At 32.6% G+C, this 20,412-nt stretch overlaps 1 protein-coding gene across 2 annotated transcripts in view; it reads right to left on the minus strand.

The window, feature by feature from the left end:
* The window catches only part of LOC119607533, a 166,505-nt gene that overhangs the window by 43,739 nt on the left and 102,354 nt on the right, over positions 1-20,412 (minus strand). For both annotated transcript variants that reach the window (XM_037961489.1, XM_037961488.1), the window contains exon 3: positions 1,232-3,467. In XM_037961489.1, the coding sequence (XP_037817417.1) occupies positions 1,232-3,467 (2,236 nt within the window). The remainder of the gene's footprint in view (positions 1-1,231; positions 3,468-20,412) is intronic.

Consider the following 20,412-nt stretch of genomic DNA (forward strand, 5'->3'; position numbering starts at 1 on the left):
TAGTCTATAGTCTAGTCTATAGTCTAGTCTATAGTCTAGTCTATAGTCTAGTCTATAGTCTAGTCTATAGTCTAGTCTATAGTCTAGTCTATAGTCTAGTCTATAGTCTAGTCTATAGTCTAGTCTATAGTCTAGTCTATAGTCTAGTCTATAGTCTAGTCTATAGTCTAGTCTATAGTCTAGTCTATAGTCTAGTCTATAGTCTAGTCTATAGTCTAGTCTATAGTCTAGTCTATAGTCTAGTCTATAGTCTAGTCTATAGTCTAGTCTATAGTCTAGTCTATAGTCTAGTCTATAGTCTAGTCTATAGTCTAGTCTATAGTCTAGTCTATAGTCTAGTCTATAGTCTAGTCTATAGTCTATAGTCTAGTCTATAGTCTAGTCTATAGTCTAGTCTATAGTCTAGTCTATAGTCTAGTCTATAGTCTAGTCTATAGTCTAGTCTATAGTCTAGTCTATAGTCTAGTCTATAGTATAGTCTAGTCTATAGTCTAGTCTAGTCTATAGTCTAGTCTATAGTCTAGTCTATAGTCTAGTCTATAGTCTAGTCTATAGTCTAGTCTATAGTCTAGTCTATAGTCTAGTCTATAGTCTAGTCTATAGTCTAGTCTATAGTCTAGTCTATAGTCTAGTCTATAGTGTAGTCTATAGTCTAGTCTATAGTCTAGTATGTAGTCTAGTCTATAGTCTAGTCTATAGTCTAGTCTATAGTCTAGTCTATAGTCTAGTCTATAGTCTAGTCTATAGTCTAGTCTAGTCTATAGTCTAGTCTATAGTCTAGTCTATAGTCTAGTCTATAGTCTAGTCTATAGTCTAGTCTAGTCTATAGTCTAGTCTATAGTCTAGTCTATAGTCTAGTCTATAGTCTAGTCTATAGTCCTAGTCTATAGTCTAGTCTATAGTCTAGTCTATAGTCTAGTCTAGTTAGTCTATAGTCTAGTCTATAGTCTATAGTCTAGTCTAGTCTAGTCTAGTCTATAGTCTAGTCTATAGTCTAGTCTATATAGTCTAGTCTATAGTCTAGTCTATAGTCTAGTCTATAGTCTAGTCTATAGTCTAGTCTATAGTCTAGTCTATAGTCTAGTCTATAGTCTAGTCTATAGTCTAGTCTATCGTCTAGTCTATAGTCTAGTCTATAGTCTAGTCTATAGTCTAGTCTATAGTTCTAGTCTAATTTAATTAATTGACAATTCATTCTTAAAAGAACAGATGAGTTTTTCAAAATTCTCACCTCGTTACTATATCTCCATTAAAGGACTCCTTGCGAAAATCATTCTCAATACCCGAGTCGCCCTTATCGAAACTGCGTTGCTGCAATTTATCTCGCTTTAAACTGCTATGCCAACGATCTTCACTGCTCTGGCGAGCCGTTAAACCTCTTTCCAAATTCTCATAACGTTTCATATTCTCCGGTGAAGAACGATACTGATCGGTACTAGTAAATTGTGATTCCAATGACTTGGGTTCATAATCTGTCAAGACATGACGTTCCATTAAGGGCGAAGCTTCACGTATGGGTTTACCCGTAAAGGAGTCAAGACGTTCACGATGTCTTGACTCGCGTACATGTGGTTTGCCTTCATTATCAAATTGAGTTTCACGTTCATACACCTCCTTAACACCGTGACCATGACCATCATCGTAATATTTGGTATGTTTATAGCGAGAAGTTTTCTCTGTCTTGGGTAGAGTAGAAGTGGAGATTTGTGTTAGAGAAGGTGCAATAATATCCAAATGGGATCTTTCGGGAGAGTATTTATTAAGAATTTCAGTTGCTTCGGGTTTGTGGAAACGTGGTTCATAGGAATCTCGTACTATTTCCCTTTCCGGACTGAGGTAGCGACGGCGATGATAAGCTGTGTTATCTGGTTCATCTTCTAGAACACGTTCATGTGAGTTTTCCCGTGAAGGATAATAACCATTTCTCTCTAGAGTATTATTTTCACCATATTTACGTGTTAGAATTCTGGACTCCAAACGAGCTCGACGATAACCCATATCATCATTGTTGATAGGTACTTCACGTGCTGGAGACATATATCTTTCGGTTGTGTGAAAACCATTTTCTCTGGGAGGAGTTATGCTTCGGATTTTGGGTACTATGGGTGGTTCAGCAGGCGATTTGCTGCGTTTATTTTGTAACTCTTCTTCATAATATTTGCGTGTCTCTAGCCCTAAGCCCTCATCTTCATCGCTAAGATTACGGGGTGACAATTGTTGCCAGGGTGAGGGCGAAAAGGAACCACCTATATGTATGGTGGTGGTACCATTGGCGGTATTGTAATTGGGAGAGTATTGATTTCTACCTGTGGCATGACTAGCTATAAAATCTGTTTGATCTTCTGATCTACGATGATGGTTATTATGTAAAATTTCTCTTTCGGGTGTAAAGATATCTCTCGAAGCCGAACGATAGTCGCGTGCTGGAGAACGATATTCTCTTACAGGCGATACTCTTTGCGTATAATCTCTTCTGGTTAGTGTAGAGCGTTGAGGTACAATATCATCTTGCATTTCCAACTGGGCATAGGTAATGCCTTCATTGGGTCGTATATAGGAGAAGGCGGGACCCATTATAGTGGGTGGTGGTGAAAATCTCTCCATAGACAAACGTTTAACCATGCCATTGACAGTTTGCCCCTTGGTAAGGGGCAACTTTTGGGCTGGCAACTGGGAACTGTGCATGTTTTCTTGTGACTTAGCTTGTAGGGTTAAAATTTTCTCTTTTATATTCTCCGATATGGGGTTGCGTACAACGTTACCATCCAGCTCTGTCTGCGAACGACTACGAGCTATTAGTTCATTTAGACCACTTTCATGTTTTTCTCTATCCGTTATAGCTTCTGATTTGCGACGTTCACGATTGAATTGTTCCTCAAAACAGTCTTCTCTAGAATCGTTTTCTATAATGGGACTAAGTTGTGTATGTTGTAGTTGACGATTAGAACCCGAACTGTTGGCAGTTGCTGGTGCAGGCTTGGAATCTTTTAGAACCTTCTTTAATTTATAAGAAGAAGAACCCACATCACTTTTACTTCTTACCAAACGTCTACCACCGCTATCTTCAAAACGCGGATCACGATCAACGGCCTGATTAAGATTACTGTCACTTTTGCGACTGAAAATACTAAAAATTGAGGGTCTTTTGGTGGGTTTCTTGGCTGCAGCGTCGCTATTACTACGACTAACTGGCTTGGAAGTGCTAGCTTTCTTCTTCCTTAAGGGTAATGAATGAAATTTCTTGGGATTGGTGTCTCCACTACGTTTAGTTTTCACTCTAAATGTGGGTATATTATCACCATTCTCTGCTATACTCTTGTGACGCTTGGCCTGGGCAAGTACTAAAGCGGCTTCTTTTTGTATACTTTCGGTTGATAGATCAGCTGGTAGCTGATGATACGGCTGTGTATGTTGGGGTGGCTGTAGATTTGTAGTTTCGTAATTCGTTAGATCGTTGGAACGTTTTCCTAAAAAGAGAGAACGCAAAAAAATAGATATTAATTGATTATTTCTTAAGAAATAATTAAGTGTTTTCAGCTTGTGAAGTTCTTAAGTTTTTAAAAGCCTATTTTAATAACTGACATTAAATTGATTTAAGAGCTTTAGTTTTTATTTATTTTTTTCGCTTTTTTCAGTTTTTTTCTGGCATCATAGGAAGATGAATTAAATTATTCCCTTAAGCGCCTACTTTAGACACATACAGACGGTTTGGTTGTTGTCTTACAATGTAGACAAACACTTGTTCGAATAGTTGAAACAGTTCAAAAGAAACATCATCATTTGTCTTAAATTACTAAATGTAAGACTCTAAAGATGACTTTGGTAGAAACAACAACTTAATCTGATGTTAACAACATGTAGAATTCGTAATAGTGAACAGCAAACAACAAAATAAATCTATCGCACAACGCCAGACCTTGTATATTCAGAGACGCCTTTTTTCTAGGAAGGCAGGCGGAATAGTTTCAGAGAATTTGGAGGATTTTATTAAATTCGATCCAAAGTTAAAGAATGTTTGTACGGAAATAGCTACGACTATAGAATAGACTAAAGACTAGACTAAAGACTAGACTAAGACTAGATATGATAGACTATAGACTAGACTATAGATAGACTATAGATTAGATATAGACTAGACTATAGACTAGACTATAGACTAGACTATAGACTAGGACATGACAGACTATAGACTAGGACTATAGACTAGACTATAGTACTAGACTTAGACTAGACTATAGACTAGACATAGACTAGACTGAAGGACTAGGACTATAGACTAGCCTTAGACTAGGACTATAGACTAGACTATAGACCTTAGACTATAGACTAGACTATAGACTAGAATATAGACTAGACCTATAGACTGACTATAGACTAGATATAGACTAACTATAGACTCGGACTATAGACTAGACTAGACTATAGACTAGACTATAGACTAGACTATAGACTAGACTATAGACTAGACTATAGACTAGACTATAGACTAGACTATAGACTAGACTATAGACTAGACTATAGACTAGACTATAGACTAGACTATAGACTAGACTATAGACTAGACTATAGACTAGACTATAGACTAGACTATAGACTAGACTATAGACTAGACTATAGACTAGACTATAGACTAGACTATAGACTAGACTATAGACTAGACTATAGACTAGACTATAGACTAGACTATAGACTAGACTATAGACTAGACTATAGACTAGACTATAGACTAGACTATAGACTAGACTATAGACTAGACTATAGACTAGACTATAGACTAGACTATAGACTAGACTATAGACTAGACTATAGACTAGACTATAGACTAGACTATAGACTAGACTATAGACTAGACTATAGACTAGACTATAGACTAGACTATAGACTAGACTATAGACTAGACTATAGACTAGACTATAGACTAGACTATAGACTAGACTATAGACTAGACTATAGACTAGACTATAGACTAGACTATAGACTAGACTATAGACTAGACTATAGACTAGACTATAGACTAGACTATAGACTAGACTATAGACTAGACTATAGACTAGACTATAGACTAGACTATAGACTAGACTATAGACTAGACTATAGACTAGACTATAGACTAGACTATAGACTAGACTATAGACTAGACTATAGACTAGACTATAGACTAGACTATAGACTAGACTATAGACTAGACTATAGACTAGACTATAGACTAGACTATAGACTAGACTATAGACTAGACTATAGACTAGACTATAGACTAGACTATAGACTAGACTATAGACTAGACTATACACTAGACTATAGACTAGACTATAGACTAGACTATAGACTAGACTATACACTAGACCTACAATAGCAATTTCATAAACGTCAGATTTGGCGGTAAAACGTCAAATTGTCAACAGTTTTAAACTCCCCCATAAATTCTAAATCTACTACTGTCTCTGTTCTCCAACAAATCCAACATTCTAACTCACTAGTTTGGCATTTAGCTACCATAAAGTACTTGAACATTTTATACAATGAATACTAGAACTTAAACTAAGAACCCTTCTTGTTCTTCTTCATTCATTCACATCATCTAAATGTTATTTTGATTAATGTCAATGATTGCAATTTTAGTACTTAAGACCAACACTTTATGTGGTGGCCCTGGCCATAACATGTAAATTCATTAGGAATCTTATTGCTGTTCGGAGTTTTTTGAGAGATGGACCAGATGTATTCACAGTCGGTAATAAATAGTAAAATAGTTTTTCATAAATTATTATGCATTTGACATAGAATATATGTATGTACTACATATGGGTGATAAATGTATGAGTAACCAATCAAAAAGTTATTAGCATTTGTAAAATGACTTTGCTGTTACCCTGATAGGGAATGTATGAGATATTTCTCAAGAATTGTTTCGTGAGTGATTAAATAGTGATCTATGGGAAATTAATAGAAATAAAGTGTTTTGATATTTTATTAGAATGATTGATACTTTATAAATATTAGTTACAAATTCTTTAAAAATCCTAAATCATCTGGTTCTTTTTTTACTTTAAAACCAATAAACAAATATTAAACAAAAATTTCACTATAATTTACATTCCATAACTTTTTCCGTGTACACCTAACTTCCATATAACGTAACAATTTTAAAAATTCTTAAACAAAAAATCCAAAAAAAAAGAAGAACTGTTTCCCATTATCATTAAACAATTTGCTAATTTTAAAAGCTTTATTTTCTTGTTGTTCTACGTTTTTCTTGGCCTCCTCCCCTCAATTCTTTATAATTATATAGAATTGCATATGAGTTTTTGATGGCCCCATTGTAAAGACCCTCTATTATTAAACGATGTTGTTGTAGTCGACGATAATGATGATGGTGATGATGCTGCTGCTGAAGAACATAATGATGATGATGATGATATTGATGTTGGTCAGTCAGCTGGTCAAATGTAAATGACTGTAAAAGTAGTTGTAGTTAAAGAACTAAATACTTATAGCTAAAAATAAACAGTAAAATATTTAAACAAATACATCGTTTACACTCTGGTGTAGTGTTCGTTTCATTGAGAAATTGAGAGCAAATTATTGAGGGAATTAAGAAATTATTGAAAATTTTAAAACACCATTTCGAAAGAGTGATCAAATTCGCTATTTATGTTCAACTTCTTTTTAAGGAGAGATGACTATAGACTATAGATCAGTCTATAGTCTTGATTATAGATCAATCTATAGTCTTGATTATAGATCAATCTATAGTCTTGCCTATAGATCAATCTATAGTCATGATTATAGATCAATCTATAGTCTTGCCTATAGATCAATCTATAGTCTTGCCTATAGATCAATCTATAGTCTTGACTATAGATCAATCTATAGTCTTGACTATAGATCAATCGATAGTCTTGACTATAGATCAATCTATAGTCTTGACTATAGATCAATCTATAGTCTTGACTATAGATCAATCTATAGTCTTGACTATAGATCAATCTATAGTCTTGACTATAGATCAGTCTATAGTCTTGACTAGAACTGAACTAGAGCTGAACTAGAGCTGAACTAGAGCTGAACTAGAACTGAACTAGAACTGAACTAGAACTGAACTAGAACTGAACTAGAACTGAACTAGAACTGAACTAGAACTGAACTAGAACTGAACTAGAACTGAACTAGAACTGAACTAGAACTGAACTAGAACTGAACTAGAACTGAACTAGAACTGAACTAGAACTGAACTAGAACTGAACTAGAACTGAACTAGAACTGAACTAGAACTGAACTAGAACTGAACTAGAACTGAACTAGAACTGAACTAGAACTGAACTAGAACTAGAACTGAACTAGAACTGAACTAGAACTGAACTAGAACTGAACTAGAACTGAACTAGAACTGAACTAGAACTGAACTAGAACTGAACTAGAACTGAACTAGAACTGAACTAGAACTGAACTAGAACTGAACTAGAACTGAACTAGAACTGAACTAGAACTGAACTAGAACTGAACTAGAACTGAACTAGAACTGAACTAGAACTGAACTAGAATTGAACTAGAACTGAACCAGAATTGAACTAGAACTGAACTAGAACTGAACTAGAACTGAACTAGAACTGAACTAGAACTGAACTAGAACTGAACTAGAACTGAACTAGAACTGAACTAGAACTGAACTAGAACTGAACTAGAACTGAACTAGAACTGAACTAGAACTGAACTAGAAATGATCAATAGATCAGTCTATAGTCTTGACTATAGATCAGTCTATAGTCTTGACTATAGATCATTCTATAGTCTTGACCATAGATCGGTCTATAGTCTGGACTATAGATCATTCTATAGTCTTGACCATAGATCGGTCTATAGTCTGGACTATAGATCATTCTATAGTCTTGACTATAGATCGGTCTATAGTCTTGACTATAGATCAGTCTATAGTAGGGTGATCGACTCGATTTTTCAACCGGTTTTAAAACCGGTTTTTTCTGCTTTACCAGTGTCGGTTTTTTCTTAATGTTGATTTTTCGAATATCGAATAACCCGGTTTTTTCACTTTTTAAAACCCGGTTTCGAATACTTTTATTTGCTTTGTATTCAAAGATTATTTAAATGAAATTTTTAAGTAAATAATAATACAGCCCGTCTAAATTTTAAAAATATTCGAGTCGAGGAACTAGAGTACATTTTCTACAGCTCTTTTGGTTAAACTTTTTTGATTTTCCTAATTAATTAAAAAAATTTATTTGTAAAATTGATAACTGTTTGATAAAATTTAGCAATCTTAAGATTATATTCCAATTACAATAATTAATTTACGGCCTATGCAAATTTCCTAAACAGGGCTTTTAAAATAAGCTAGGATTACATAGTACCTTATGTTTAACAGAAGTGTCCCACTTTTTTCCTAATTTTTTTATATTAAAGAAATAATGTAAATCAGACGACTAGATCTAAAGTTATAATCTTTTAAACTGTTAAAAATCATTTCGGGCCATGTTTTGTTAATCAAATTTAAACATAGACATTAAGTTTTTCAAATTAAAATATATTTTTTTTAATTATAATGAAAAACCGGTTAACCGGTTTTTTCTGAATTTGAAAAATATCAACCGGTTTTTTTTAAATGTCAACTATTCGAACTATTCGAAAACCGGTTTTTGGAAAATGTCGAATAATCGATCACCCTAGTCTATAGTCTTGACAATAAATCAGTCTATAGTCTTGACTATAGATTAGTCTATAGTCTCTACTATAGATAAGTCTATGGTTTTGACTAGAGATCAGTCTGTAATATTGACTATAGATCGGTCTATAGTCCTGACTATGGATCAGCCTATAGTCTTGATTATTGGTCAGTCTTTAAACTTTGCTATAGATCTGTCTATAGTCTACGGTCCTGACTATAAACCAGACTGCAGTTTTAACTATAAATCAGTCTATAGTCTTGAAAATTGATCAGTCGAATGTCTTGACTATATTTAATTTTTAGTCTTGACTATAGATCAGTCTATAGTATTAAATATAGTTCACTTTTTAGTCTTGACTATAGGCTGGTCTATAGTCTTGACTATGATTGGTCTATAGTCTTCACTATAGATAGATCTGTCTATAGTTATGGTAATAGTTCAGTCTATAGTCTTGGGTGTATATCAGCCTATAGTCTTGACTATAGATGAGTCTATGGTCCTGACTATAGACTACAGATCAGTCAATAGTCTTGACTATAGATCATTCTATAGTCTTGAATATAGATCAGTCAATATTCTTGACTATAGATCAGTCTATAGTCCTGACTATAGATCAGGCTATAGTCTTGACTATAGATCAGTCTATAGCCTTGACTATAGATCAGCCTATATATGAAAACTATTCTAAAATCTGTTCAAATATGACATTAAATTTATAATTTTTTTAATGAAATATTAAAGTTCAATTGATCATCGGTTTGGGTGATCTATACCATTTGCATTATAGTAATTTGTAAAGAAAAATAATTTGTTTTTAATATTTATTAACATTGTAGCATATAAACAAATTGTAGGGCGTGCTAAAGCTTTAAGAAAATTGTGCAAACATTTTACGATTCCTACGAACATTGTTAAAACTATTTTTAACCAAAAAAGTTTTATTATTGTTCTAAATTTTTTTCTATTTAATTTATTTTCTTGTTCATTTGTTTGCCACTTGAGTAGTTGTTGTTAAAGTTTTTTTTTTTATTATTATTATTTTTTTTAGCAAATTTTTTGAGGTTTCCATCATAGTCATCGCCATCATCTGGGGTGTCTACATAAAGAACGGAATGTGTCTGTTTAAGTTTCTTTTAATTTGATTGATGATTGTTAGTTAAATTTATAACATTTTGTTGTTGTTCTTGTTATACTGATCTTAGAATATTTTAACATTTACTTTAATTTGTTGTTAAAGTATTTTTTTTTTTTGGTTTTTTTGGCAAATGTTAAAAAATAACTAGTTTTATGTTTCTTATTTTTTGTTTTTGAAAATATGGGGCGTAGTTAAAATAAATTTGTTTTAAATATTTTTTAGTTTTTCGTGTCTTTTAAGTAAAGTGCTGAATTGTTAACTTAAAAAAAAAACAATTTTAATGAATTCAAATTAATTCTAAACCGTTTATAATAAATTTAATTTAAGAAATTAACTAATAAACGTTATGATTAAATCATAATGTTTATTTAAATTATTTTTATTATTAAATTAATTTGTTTTGCTTTAAAATAGTTTGTGTTGTCTTCGCTGCTATAAATTATTAGGATTTTCTATGAAGCTTTACATAATTTAACGATTTTTTAAAGGAATTATTAATTTGAGATCTTTATGATAATGGCATTGATAGAGTATTGTTACAAATGCTCATTAATTAGTCAAACATTTAAGTCTGGCTTTATAATAAGCTATCACACGGGCTCGTGATTATTTCCTGTTTATAATATAAAATTTTATAATAAAAGCTTTAAAAACAAGATTTTCTTTTTACATATAGATCAGTCTAAAGACTGGATTATATATAAGTCTATTTACTTTGCAACAAATTTGTCTATAGTCTCGACTATACATCGGTCTATAACCTGTACTACAAATCAGTCTATGGCCTATACTACAAATCAGACTGTAGACTGGACTCAGACTATTAACTGAGCCAAAGATCAGTCTTTAAACTAACTAAAGATCAGTTTGTAATCTCATCTATAGATCAACCTATAGTAAAAATTATAAATAAGTTTCTAATCTCAACTATAGATCAGTATATAGTCTCAATAGCCTATAATCTGTTATATATGTAGATTAGGACTAAAGATGAGTCAATAGTGTGGACTATCTATAAGTCTATAGTCTGGTCTATAGATTAGTCTATAGTCTGGACTATACACGAGTCTACAATCTTGACTACTTATATATGAGTCTATAGTCTGGTCTATAGATGAATCCATAGTCTGGACTAAAGATGAGTCTATAGTGTGGACTAAAGATGAGTCTATAGATCAGCCCATAGTCTTGTCTATAGATGAGTCTATAGTCTCGTATATGGATGAGTCTGGTCTGGGCTATAGATAAGTCTAAAGTCGGGACTATAGATGAGTCCATAGTCTGGACTATAGATGAGTCCATAGTCTGGACTATAGATGAGTCTATAGTCCGGACTACAGATGAATCTATAGTCTGGACTATAGATGAGTATATAGTCTGGACTATAGATGAGTCTGGACTATAGATGAGTCTACAGTCTGGACTACAGATGAGTCTATAGACTGGACTATAGATGAGTCTATAGTCTGAACTATAGATAAGTCTGTAGTTTGGACTGTAGATGAGTCTATAGTCTGGACTATAGATGAGTCTATAGTCTGGACTATAGATGAGTCTATAATCTGTAATATATGTAGATTAGGACTAAAGTTGAGTCAATAGTGTGGACTATCTATGAGTCTATAGATGCGTCTATAGTCTGGAATATAGATGAGTCTATAGTCTGGACTAAAGATGAGTCTATAGTCTGGACTATACACGAGTCTACAATCTTGACTACTTATATATGAGTCTATAGTCTGGTCTATATATGAATCCATAGTCTGGACTAAAGATGAGTCTGTAGTGTGGACTATAGATGAGTCTATAGTCTTGTCTATAGATGAGTCTATGGTCTCGTATATGGATGAGTCTGGACTGGGCTATAGATAAATCTAATGTCGGGACTATAGATGAGTCCATAGTCTGAACTATAGATGAGTCTATAGTCTGGACTACAGATGAGTCTATAGTCTGGACTATAGATGAGTATATAGTCTGGACTATAGATGAGTCTATTGTCTGGGCTATAGATGAGTATATAGCCTGGACTATAGATGTGTCTATAGTCTGGACTATAGATGTGTCTATAGTCTGGACTATAGATGAGTCTATAGTCTGGACTATAGATGAGTCTATAGTCTGGACTATAGATGAGTCTATTGTCTGGACTACAGATGAGTCTATAGTCTGGACTATAGATGAGTCTATAGTCTGAACTATAGATAAGTATATAGTTTGGACTATAGATGAGTCCATAGTCTGGACTATAGATGAGTCTATAGTCTGGACAATAGATGAGTCTATAGTCTGGACTATAGATGAGTCTATAGTCTGGACTAAAGATAAGTCTATAGTTTGGACTATAGATGAGTCTATAGCCTGGACTATAGATGAGTCTATAGTCTGGACTATAGATAAGTCTATAGTCTGGACTATAGATGAGTCTATAGTATGGACTATTGATGAGTCTATAGTCTGGACTATAGATGAGTCTATAGTCTGGACTATAGATGAGTCTATAGTCTGGACTATAGATGAGTCTATAATCTGGACTATAGATAAGTCTATAGTCTGTACTATAGATGCGTCTAAAGGCTGGACTATAGATGAGTCTATAGTCTAAACTATAGATTGATCTATAGTCTGGAGTATAAATCAATCTATAGTCTGGAGTATAGATCACTCTACTGACTGGACTACAGACCAGTCTATATTATGGACTGTAAAGCAGTCTATAGTCTGGAATATAGATGAGTCTATATTCTGGACTATAGATCAGTCTATAGTCTGGACTATAGATTAGTCCGTAATCTGGACTATAGATCAGTCCGTAATCTGGCCTATTAATCAGTCTATAACCAGAACTATAGATCAGTCTATAATGTGGAGTATTGATCATAGCTTTGACTTGATCAGCTTATAATCTTGGCTATAAGTCTGACTTTAGTCCTGAATATAGATCTTTTCATAAGCATAACAATGGTAGACTATAGTTTAGTCTTAACTATAGATAGGTCTAATTGAACTTTAATATTCATTTATTATTATTAGACGCTAAATAAATTAGAAAGTGATTAAATATCAAAACTGGTCTGTTATATCCTTATTCGAAATTTTAATGTTATAGTTAATAAAAGAAAAAATCCAATAACTCTTATGATTTCACCAAAAACAAACAAGAAATTCAAAATCTTTAATTGACAAAAACCAAACATTCTTGCTTTAATTTTTTTACTTTATTTATAATTTTTATTGACCATTAAATTTTACAACTTGAAAAAAAGAAACGAAGTTGTAAAATAAATATCGCCCAAGCCAGCATAAAATACTCCTTAGTGCAAAAATAAAGCAGAAAGGAAAAAAAGAAAACAAGAAGATATAAAAACCACAAATAGTTAGATGTTGTGTATATTTCTCCCCTAGATCTGATAAGATTTTGTTAGCTCTTTAACTAACTACTATTTTAGCATTTTAAATCTAAGCAGCAGTTAAGAGCTGAAACCAAACACACCACAGTAAACATCAGTGAAAGTCGAACGAACGCATATCACATGTCAGCAAGTTGTTTCTTTAAGTGTTGTAATAAATTATCTACCACATAAAAAACATTAAAAGAAATCTAAATTTTTTTGTAATTTTTTTCTTTTTTGCAAAACTAACATTAAACATTTTGTGGTCACTAATAAACAAAAAAATCAACTGCAGCTTGTTGATAAAATTGAAAAAAAAATCCATAGAAACAGATTACCTTGAGGCTGCTCTTAACTCTTTTTTTTTTGCATTTTTTTCCACAAAGTTAACAAACAGGCTAAAAATCTTTAGAAAAAAATTATGTAGAGCATTTTATAGAAAACGAAAAAAATAAAAATAAAAATTAATTCGACAACATAAACACATGCTGAAACATTGAAACTGTAACCCATAACAGCTGAAAACAGCCATAGTTGTTATTCGGAAGAACGAAAAAAAAAACCTAAAAGTTTAACATAAATTAGACCAGATCTGTTATCAGCTGAAACCGAAACAACCGAATTAATTTTACATTAAAGGTGTACACGAGAGAGTACTAAATTGTTTTAAACACGGTAGCAGCCTTTAAATTTTGTTTTACTTAAACTACTCTTGTTTAGAGATTTTTGTTGTTGTTGTTGTTGTACTCGTGCACTTGCAGAAGGCATGGTGTGGGAAAGTATGATCTAATCTTTTGTAACATAAATTCGAGTTAAAAGCATTTTTGGGTGAAAGGTAGGTTATGTAGAAGAAATATTTATGTGGGATCAATTACAACAAAAAACAGGAAGATATAAGTATTACATTTATAGCTCTCGATTACTGGTGCAAAGTCAACTCTACTGTAGATCAGATAGATGTTCACGGCCATAAATTAGATCAGCCTATATTCTGGCCTATAATTCAGTCTATAACATAGACTATAGACTGTATAATATAGTCTATAGATCGGTCTACAGTCTAGACTATACATCAGTCTAACTACACTATAGATCAGTCTATAGTCTACACTATATATCTGTCTACAGTTTAACTACAGATCAGTCTATAGTCATTACTATAAATCAATCTATAGTCTACACTCTAGATCATTCTGTAGTCTAACTATAACTCAATCTGTAGTATTTACTAAAGATCAGTCTATAATCCACACTATAGATCAGTCTATAGTCTACAATATAAATCAGTCCATAGTCTACACTATAGATAAGTCTGTAGTCTACATTATAGACGAGTCTAGACAAGACTATAGAACAATATATAGTTTACACTACAGACTGATCCATAGACTATAGACTGATCTATAGTCCAGACTATAGACTGATCTATAGTCCAGACTATTGACTGATCTATAGTCGAGACTATAGACTGATCTATAGTCGAGACTATAGACTGATCTATAGTCCAGACTATAGACTGATCTATAGTCCAGACTATAGACTGATCTATAGTCCAGACTATAGACTGATCTATAGTCCAGACTATAGACTGATCTATAGTCCAGACTATAGACTGATCTATAGTCCAGACTATAGACTGATCTGTAGTCCAAACTATAGACTGATATACAGTCCAGACTATAGACTGATATATAGTCCAAACTATAGACTGATCTATAGTCCAGACTACAGACTGATCTAAAGTCCAGACTATAGACTGTTCTATAGTCCAGACTGTATACTGTTCTATAGTCCAGACTGTAGACTGATTTATAGTTCAGACTGTAGACTGATATATAGTCCAGACTATAGACTGGTCTATAGTCCAGGCTATAGACTGTTCTATAGTCCAGACTATAGACTGATCTACAGTGCAGGCTATAGACTGATCTATATTCCATACTATAGACTGATATACAGTCCAGACTATAGACTGATATACAGTCCAGACTATAGACTGATATACAGTCCAGACTATAGACTGTTATATAGTTCAGACTATAGACTGTTCTATAGTTCAGACTATAGACTGTTCTATAGTCCAGACTATAGACTGATCTGTAGTTCAGACTATAGACTGATCTGTAGTTCAGACTATAGACTGATCTATAGTCCAGACTATAGACTGATCTATAGTCTAGACTATAGACTGATCTATAGTCTAGACTATAGACTGATCTATAGTCAAAGCTATAGACTGAACTATAGTCAAGGCTATAGACTGAACTATAGTTCAGACTATAGACTGATCTATAGTCCAGATTTTAGACTGATCTACAGTCTAGACTATAGACTGATCTATAGTCCTGACTATAGACTGATCTATAGTCCAGACTATAAACTGATCTATAGTCCAAACTATAGACTGATGTATAGTCCAGACTGTAGTCCAGACTGATCTGTAGTCCAGACTATAGACTGATCTGTAGTCCAGACTATAGACTGATCTATAGTCCAGACTATAGACTGTTCTATATTCTAGACTGTAGACTGATCTAGTTCAGACTATAGACTGATCTATAGTTCAGACTATAGACTGATCTATAGTCCAGACTATAGACTGGTCTATAGTACAGGCTATAGACTGGTCTATAGTCCAGGCTATAGACTGGTCTTTAGTCAAGGCTATAGCCTGAACTATAGTCAAGGCTATAGCCTGAACTATAGTCAAGGCTATAGACTGATCTATAGCCCAGGCTATAGACTGTTTTATAGTCTAGGCTATAGAGTGATCTATAGTCCAGACTATAGACTGATCTATAGTTTAGACTATAGATCAATCCATAGTTTAGAATATAGTTCAGCCTATATTCTAGACTATAGCTCAGCCTATAGTCTTTACTATAGAACAGTCTATAATCTAAGGAATAGAACATCTCGTAGTCTAGAATGCTGGTCAGTTTATAGACTATAAATCAGCCTATAGTATGGACTATAATCAGCCTATAGTATAGACTATAGATCAGTCTATAGTTTACACTAGAGATCAGTCTATAGTCTACTTTATAGATCAGTCTCTAGTCTACAGTATAGATCAGTCTATAGTCCACACTCTAGACCAGTCTATAGTCTGCACTATAGATCAGTTTACCAATTCAATATAAGAGTCCAAAAAGCCCAATATCACTAAAACACACATATTATTACCATTATATGTATAAATTTATGTGGGAAGTTTTTCGTTTGTAGCCGAAACTCCCATTACATTTCTAAGATTTAAAATGTTCTAAAATCTTAAAATTGATGGCTGTCAAAATAACAAGTCATATAAACCATACAACAAATTACATAAAAAGGTATCTGTTAAATTCTAAATAATAATGTAGGTGTTTCATGACCAAAAACTCCAAAAAAAACAATAAAATACAAACAACAAACTTTCAATATTTTATTCTCCCTAAACAGGCTTAAATGGTTGATAGTTTAAAGCCAAACACAAAAACTGATACATAAACGCTTAAAAAACAATTGATTTGTCTTTAATTCGTTTTTTTCGCGCAACTTTTTTGGCAACTGTCGAAAATTTTCAATTGCTTTAGTTTTGGTTTTTTCGTCGCAATTTTTTCACAGTTTGTTATAGATTATAGTCGTCATATAATTGCGATAAAAGTTCCAATTTTTTTCACAATGTTTACATTGTCGTAGTTGTTGGGACATGTCTTTCAAATCAATGTGTAATTCATTGTTATTTGTTCATTTATTTAATTATATATATCAGGTGGGCTGTGATGTGTGTTGAGTTGTTTGAAGTTGAAATGAATTGTTTTGTGTATTTCAAGACATATTGACTTTACAGAATTATATTTGTTTTGTTTTTTTTTTTTCAAGATTTTATTGGCAAATTTTTGACATTAAGGGTGTGTTTAATGACAATTTGTTTTTAATTATCTAATAAATTTTTTTTTAGCACACACAATAACAACCACGAAACCAAACAAAACAAAAGACTTAAGAAACATGCATGTAATAAAACAAAATGAACTAAAAGATCAAAGTTGATGGGAGATTAAAGTATAAATAGAATTTAATTCTAATTATGATTAGAAACATTATTTTTATAGATAAACCAACTAATATATTAAGCTTTTCACTTGTTAATTAAAAAAAGTATTTAAGGTGGGTCACCAAATGGCTTTTAATAAAATTATTTAAATGATTCTGTTAAGAGAGATTCTTAAAGAGATTACAGAGATGCTTTTAAGGAAAAAGTGTCGCTACTGGAAATAGTTTTTCTATAAAAACGTGTCTTAATTACAGTATAGTTTTTCTATAGAAAAAGTGTCCTTTTCAGGCACAGTTTTTCTATAGAAAATGTGTCCTGTTCAGGCACAGTTTTTCTATAGAAAAAGTGTTCTGTTCAGGCACAGTTTTTCTATAGAAAAAGTGTCCTGTTCAGGCACAGTTTTTCTATTGAAAAAGTGTCCTATTCAGGCACAGTTTTTCTATAAAAAAAGTGTACTGTTCAGGCACAGTTTTTCTACAGAAAAAGTGTTGCCGTTAGACACAGTTTTTCTATAGAAAAAGTGTTGCCGTTAGACACAGTTATTCTATAGAAAAAGTGTTGTCGTTAGACACAGTTTTTCTATAGAAAAAGTGTTGCCGTTAGACACAGTTATTCTATAGAAAAAGTGTTGCCGTTAGACACAGTTTTTCTATAGAAAAAGTGTTGCCGTTAGACACAGTTTTTCTATAGAAAAAGTGTTGCCGTTAGACACAGTTTTTCTATAGAAAAAGTGTTGCCGTTAGACACAGTTTTTCTATAGAAAAAGTGTTGCCGTTAGGCACAGTTTTTCTATAGTAAAAGTGTTGCCGTTAGACACAGTTTTTCTATAGAAAAAGTGTTGCCGTTAGACACAGTTTTTCTATAGAAAAAGTGTTACCGTTAGACACAGTTTTTCTATAGAAAAAGTGTTGCCGTTAGACACAGTTTTTCTATAGAAAAAGTGTTGCCGTTAGACACAGTTTTTCTATAGAAAAAGTGTTGCCGTTAGACACAGTTTTTCTATAGAAAAAGTGTTGCCGTTAGACACAGTTTTTCTATAGAAAAAGTGTTGCCGTTAGACACAGTTTTTCTATAGAAAAAGTGTTGCCGTTAGACACAGTTTTTCTATAGAAAAAGTGTTGCCGTTAGACACAGTTTTTCTATAGAAAAAGTGTTGCCGTTAGACACAGTTTTTCTATAGAAAAAGTGTTGCCGTTAGACACAGTTTTTCTATAGAAAAAGTGTTGCCGTTAGACACAGTTTTTCTATAGAAAAAGTGTTGCCGTTAGACACAGTTTTTCTATAGAAAAAGTGTTGCCGTTAGACACAGTTTTTCTATAGAAAAAGTGTTGCCGTTAGACACAGTTTTTCTATAGAAAAAGTGTTGCCGTTAGACACAGTTTTTCTATAGAAAAAGTGTTGCCGTTAGACACAGTTTTTCTATAGAAAAAGTGTTGCCGTTAGACACAGTTTTTCTATAGAAAAAGTGTTGCCGTTAGACACAGTTTTTCTATAGAAAAAGTGTTGCCGTTAGACACAGTTTTCCTACGGAATTTCTTTGTTAAATTCCCTTTTTAATGGAAATTTTCCATAAGTGCCATTTTTTTATATAAATTGATTTTTAAAGTTTATAAAATTATGTCATTCTTTAAAACAATTTAAAACAAAGAAAGGAAAAAAACTTTTACAAATTGTTGTTTTACAAAAACAAACCAAATATGTGTCAAGGTAACTAACTTATTATGTCCTTAACTCCAGCCCATTTGGCGTGAGTATATGTGGCTCTACTTTTGCTACAAACCCATGCAAGCTGGTTCGTCAAGATTTCTCCTACTTCTCACTCATGTCTAGTGGATTTTTTTCAACTTTTTTGTAGGATTGTTATGTAAATGTTGTTTGTCTTCATCATTTGTTTCATTTTCAAGCCAAATAAGGTTGTATCATGTTTTTGTTTTTTTTTTCTCATCTCCTCCTCAACGTCTGCTTCATGTGGCACGACATGTTAAAGAGAATGATAAGCAAGAAAAAAAACTCAAAACCAAAACTAAATCTGTCTATAAATGGCTAAGATATGTATGTTGAAAAAAAGCCCTAAACATAAAAACCAACAAGTGCTTCCTTTTGTATCAAATGTGTCACTTCAGATGATGTGTGATGAGTAGACATTTCTAAAGTGATTGTAGAGTTGCATCAGGAAAAAAAATCTACAAATTAATCAGAAGTGTTATCTTCGTCAAGTATAAGTACACGCATATTGGCAATGAGGGTAATAAAGCTGATGGGAGAGTTAAAAAACAAAAAACTTAAGAAGGAAACTTGTTATTATTGATTGACTGATTAAAGTCAAAAGATCAAAGGATTTTATGAAATGAGTTGTAACCTTGTAATTTTGAAAAGTTATCAATCAGTTAAGATTAAAAAGTGATTACTATGTAGGAACAATATTTAAAAAGAGTCACAAGATTGAAAGTGTTTTACAAGAGTTAAGAACAAATTTTAATGATGATATCTTTTCCATAGAAGAAACTGTGTTTCTATAGAAAACGTGTTTTTAATGGCAACACTTTTTTATAGAAAACGTTTGCTTAATGGCAACACTTTTTTATAGAAAACGTTTGCTTAATGGCAACACTTTTTCTATAGAAAACGTTTGCTTAATGGCAACACTTTTTCTATGGAAAACGTTTGCTTAATTGCAACACTTTTTCTATAGAAAACGTTTGCTTAATGGCAACACTTTTTCTATAGAAAACGTTTGCTTAATGGCAACACTTTTTCTATAGAAAACGTTTGCTTAATGGCAACACTTTTTCTATAGAAAACGTTTGCTTAATGGCAACACTTTTTCTATAGAAAACGTTTGCTTAATGGCAACACTTTTTCTATAGAAAACGTTTGCTTAATGGCAACACTTTTTCTATAGAAAACGTTTGCTTAATGGCAACACTTTTTCTATAGAAAACGTTTGCTTAATGGCAACACTTTTTCTATAGAAAACGTTTGCTTAATGGCAACACTTTTTCTATAGAAAACGTTTGCTTAATGGCAACACTTTTTCTATAGAAAATGTGTGTTTAATGGCAACACTTTTTCTATAGAAAACGTTTGCTTAATGGCAACACTTTTTCTATAGAAAACGTTTGCTTAATGGCAACACTTTTTCTATAGAAAACGTTTGCTTAA

This window comes from Lucilia sericata, unplaced genomic scaffold (genome assembly GCF_015586225.1).
Source record: "Lucilia sericata isolate MDLA Ls3-8-SP2 unplaced genomic scaffold, ASM1558622v1 Contig000702F_arrow, whole genome shotgun sequence".
NCBI lineage: Eukaryota > Metazoa > Arthropoda > Insecta > Diptera > Calliphoridae > Lucilia > Lucilia sericata.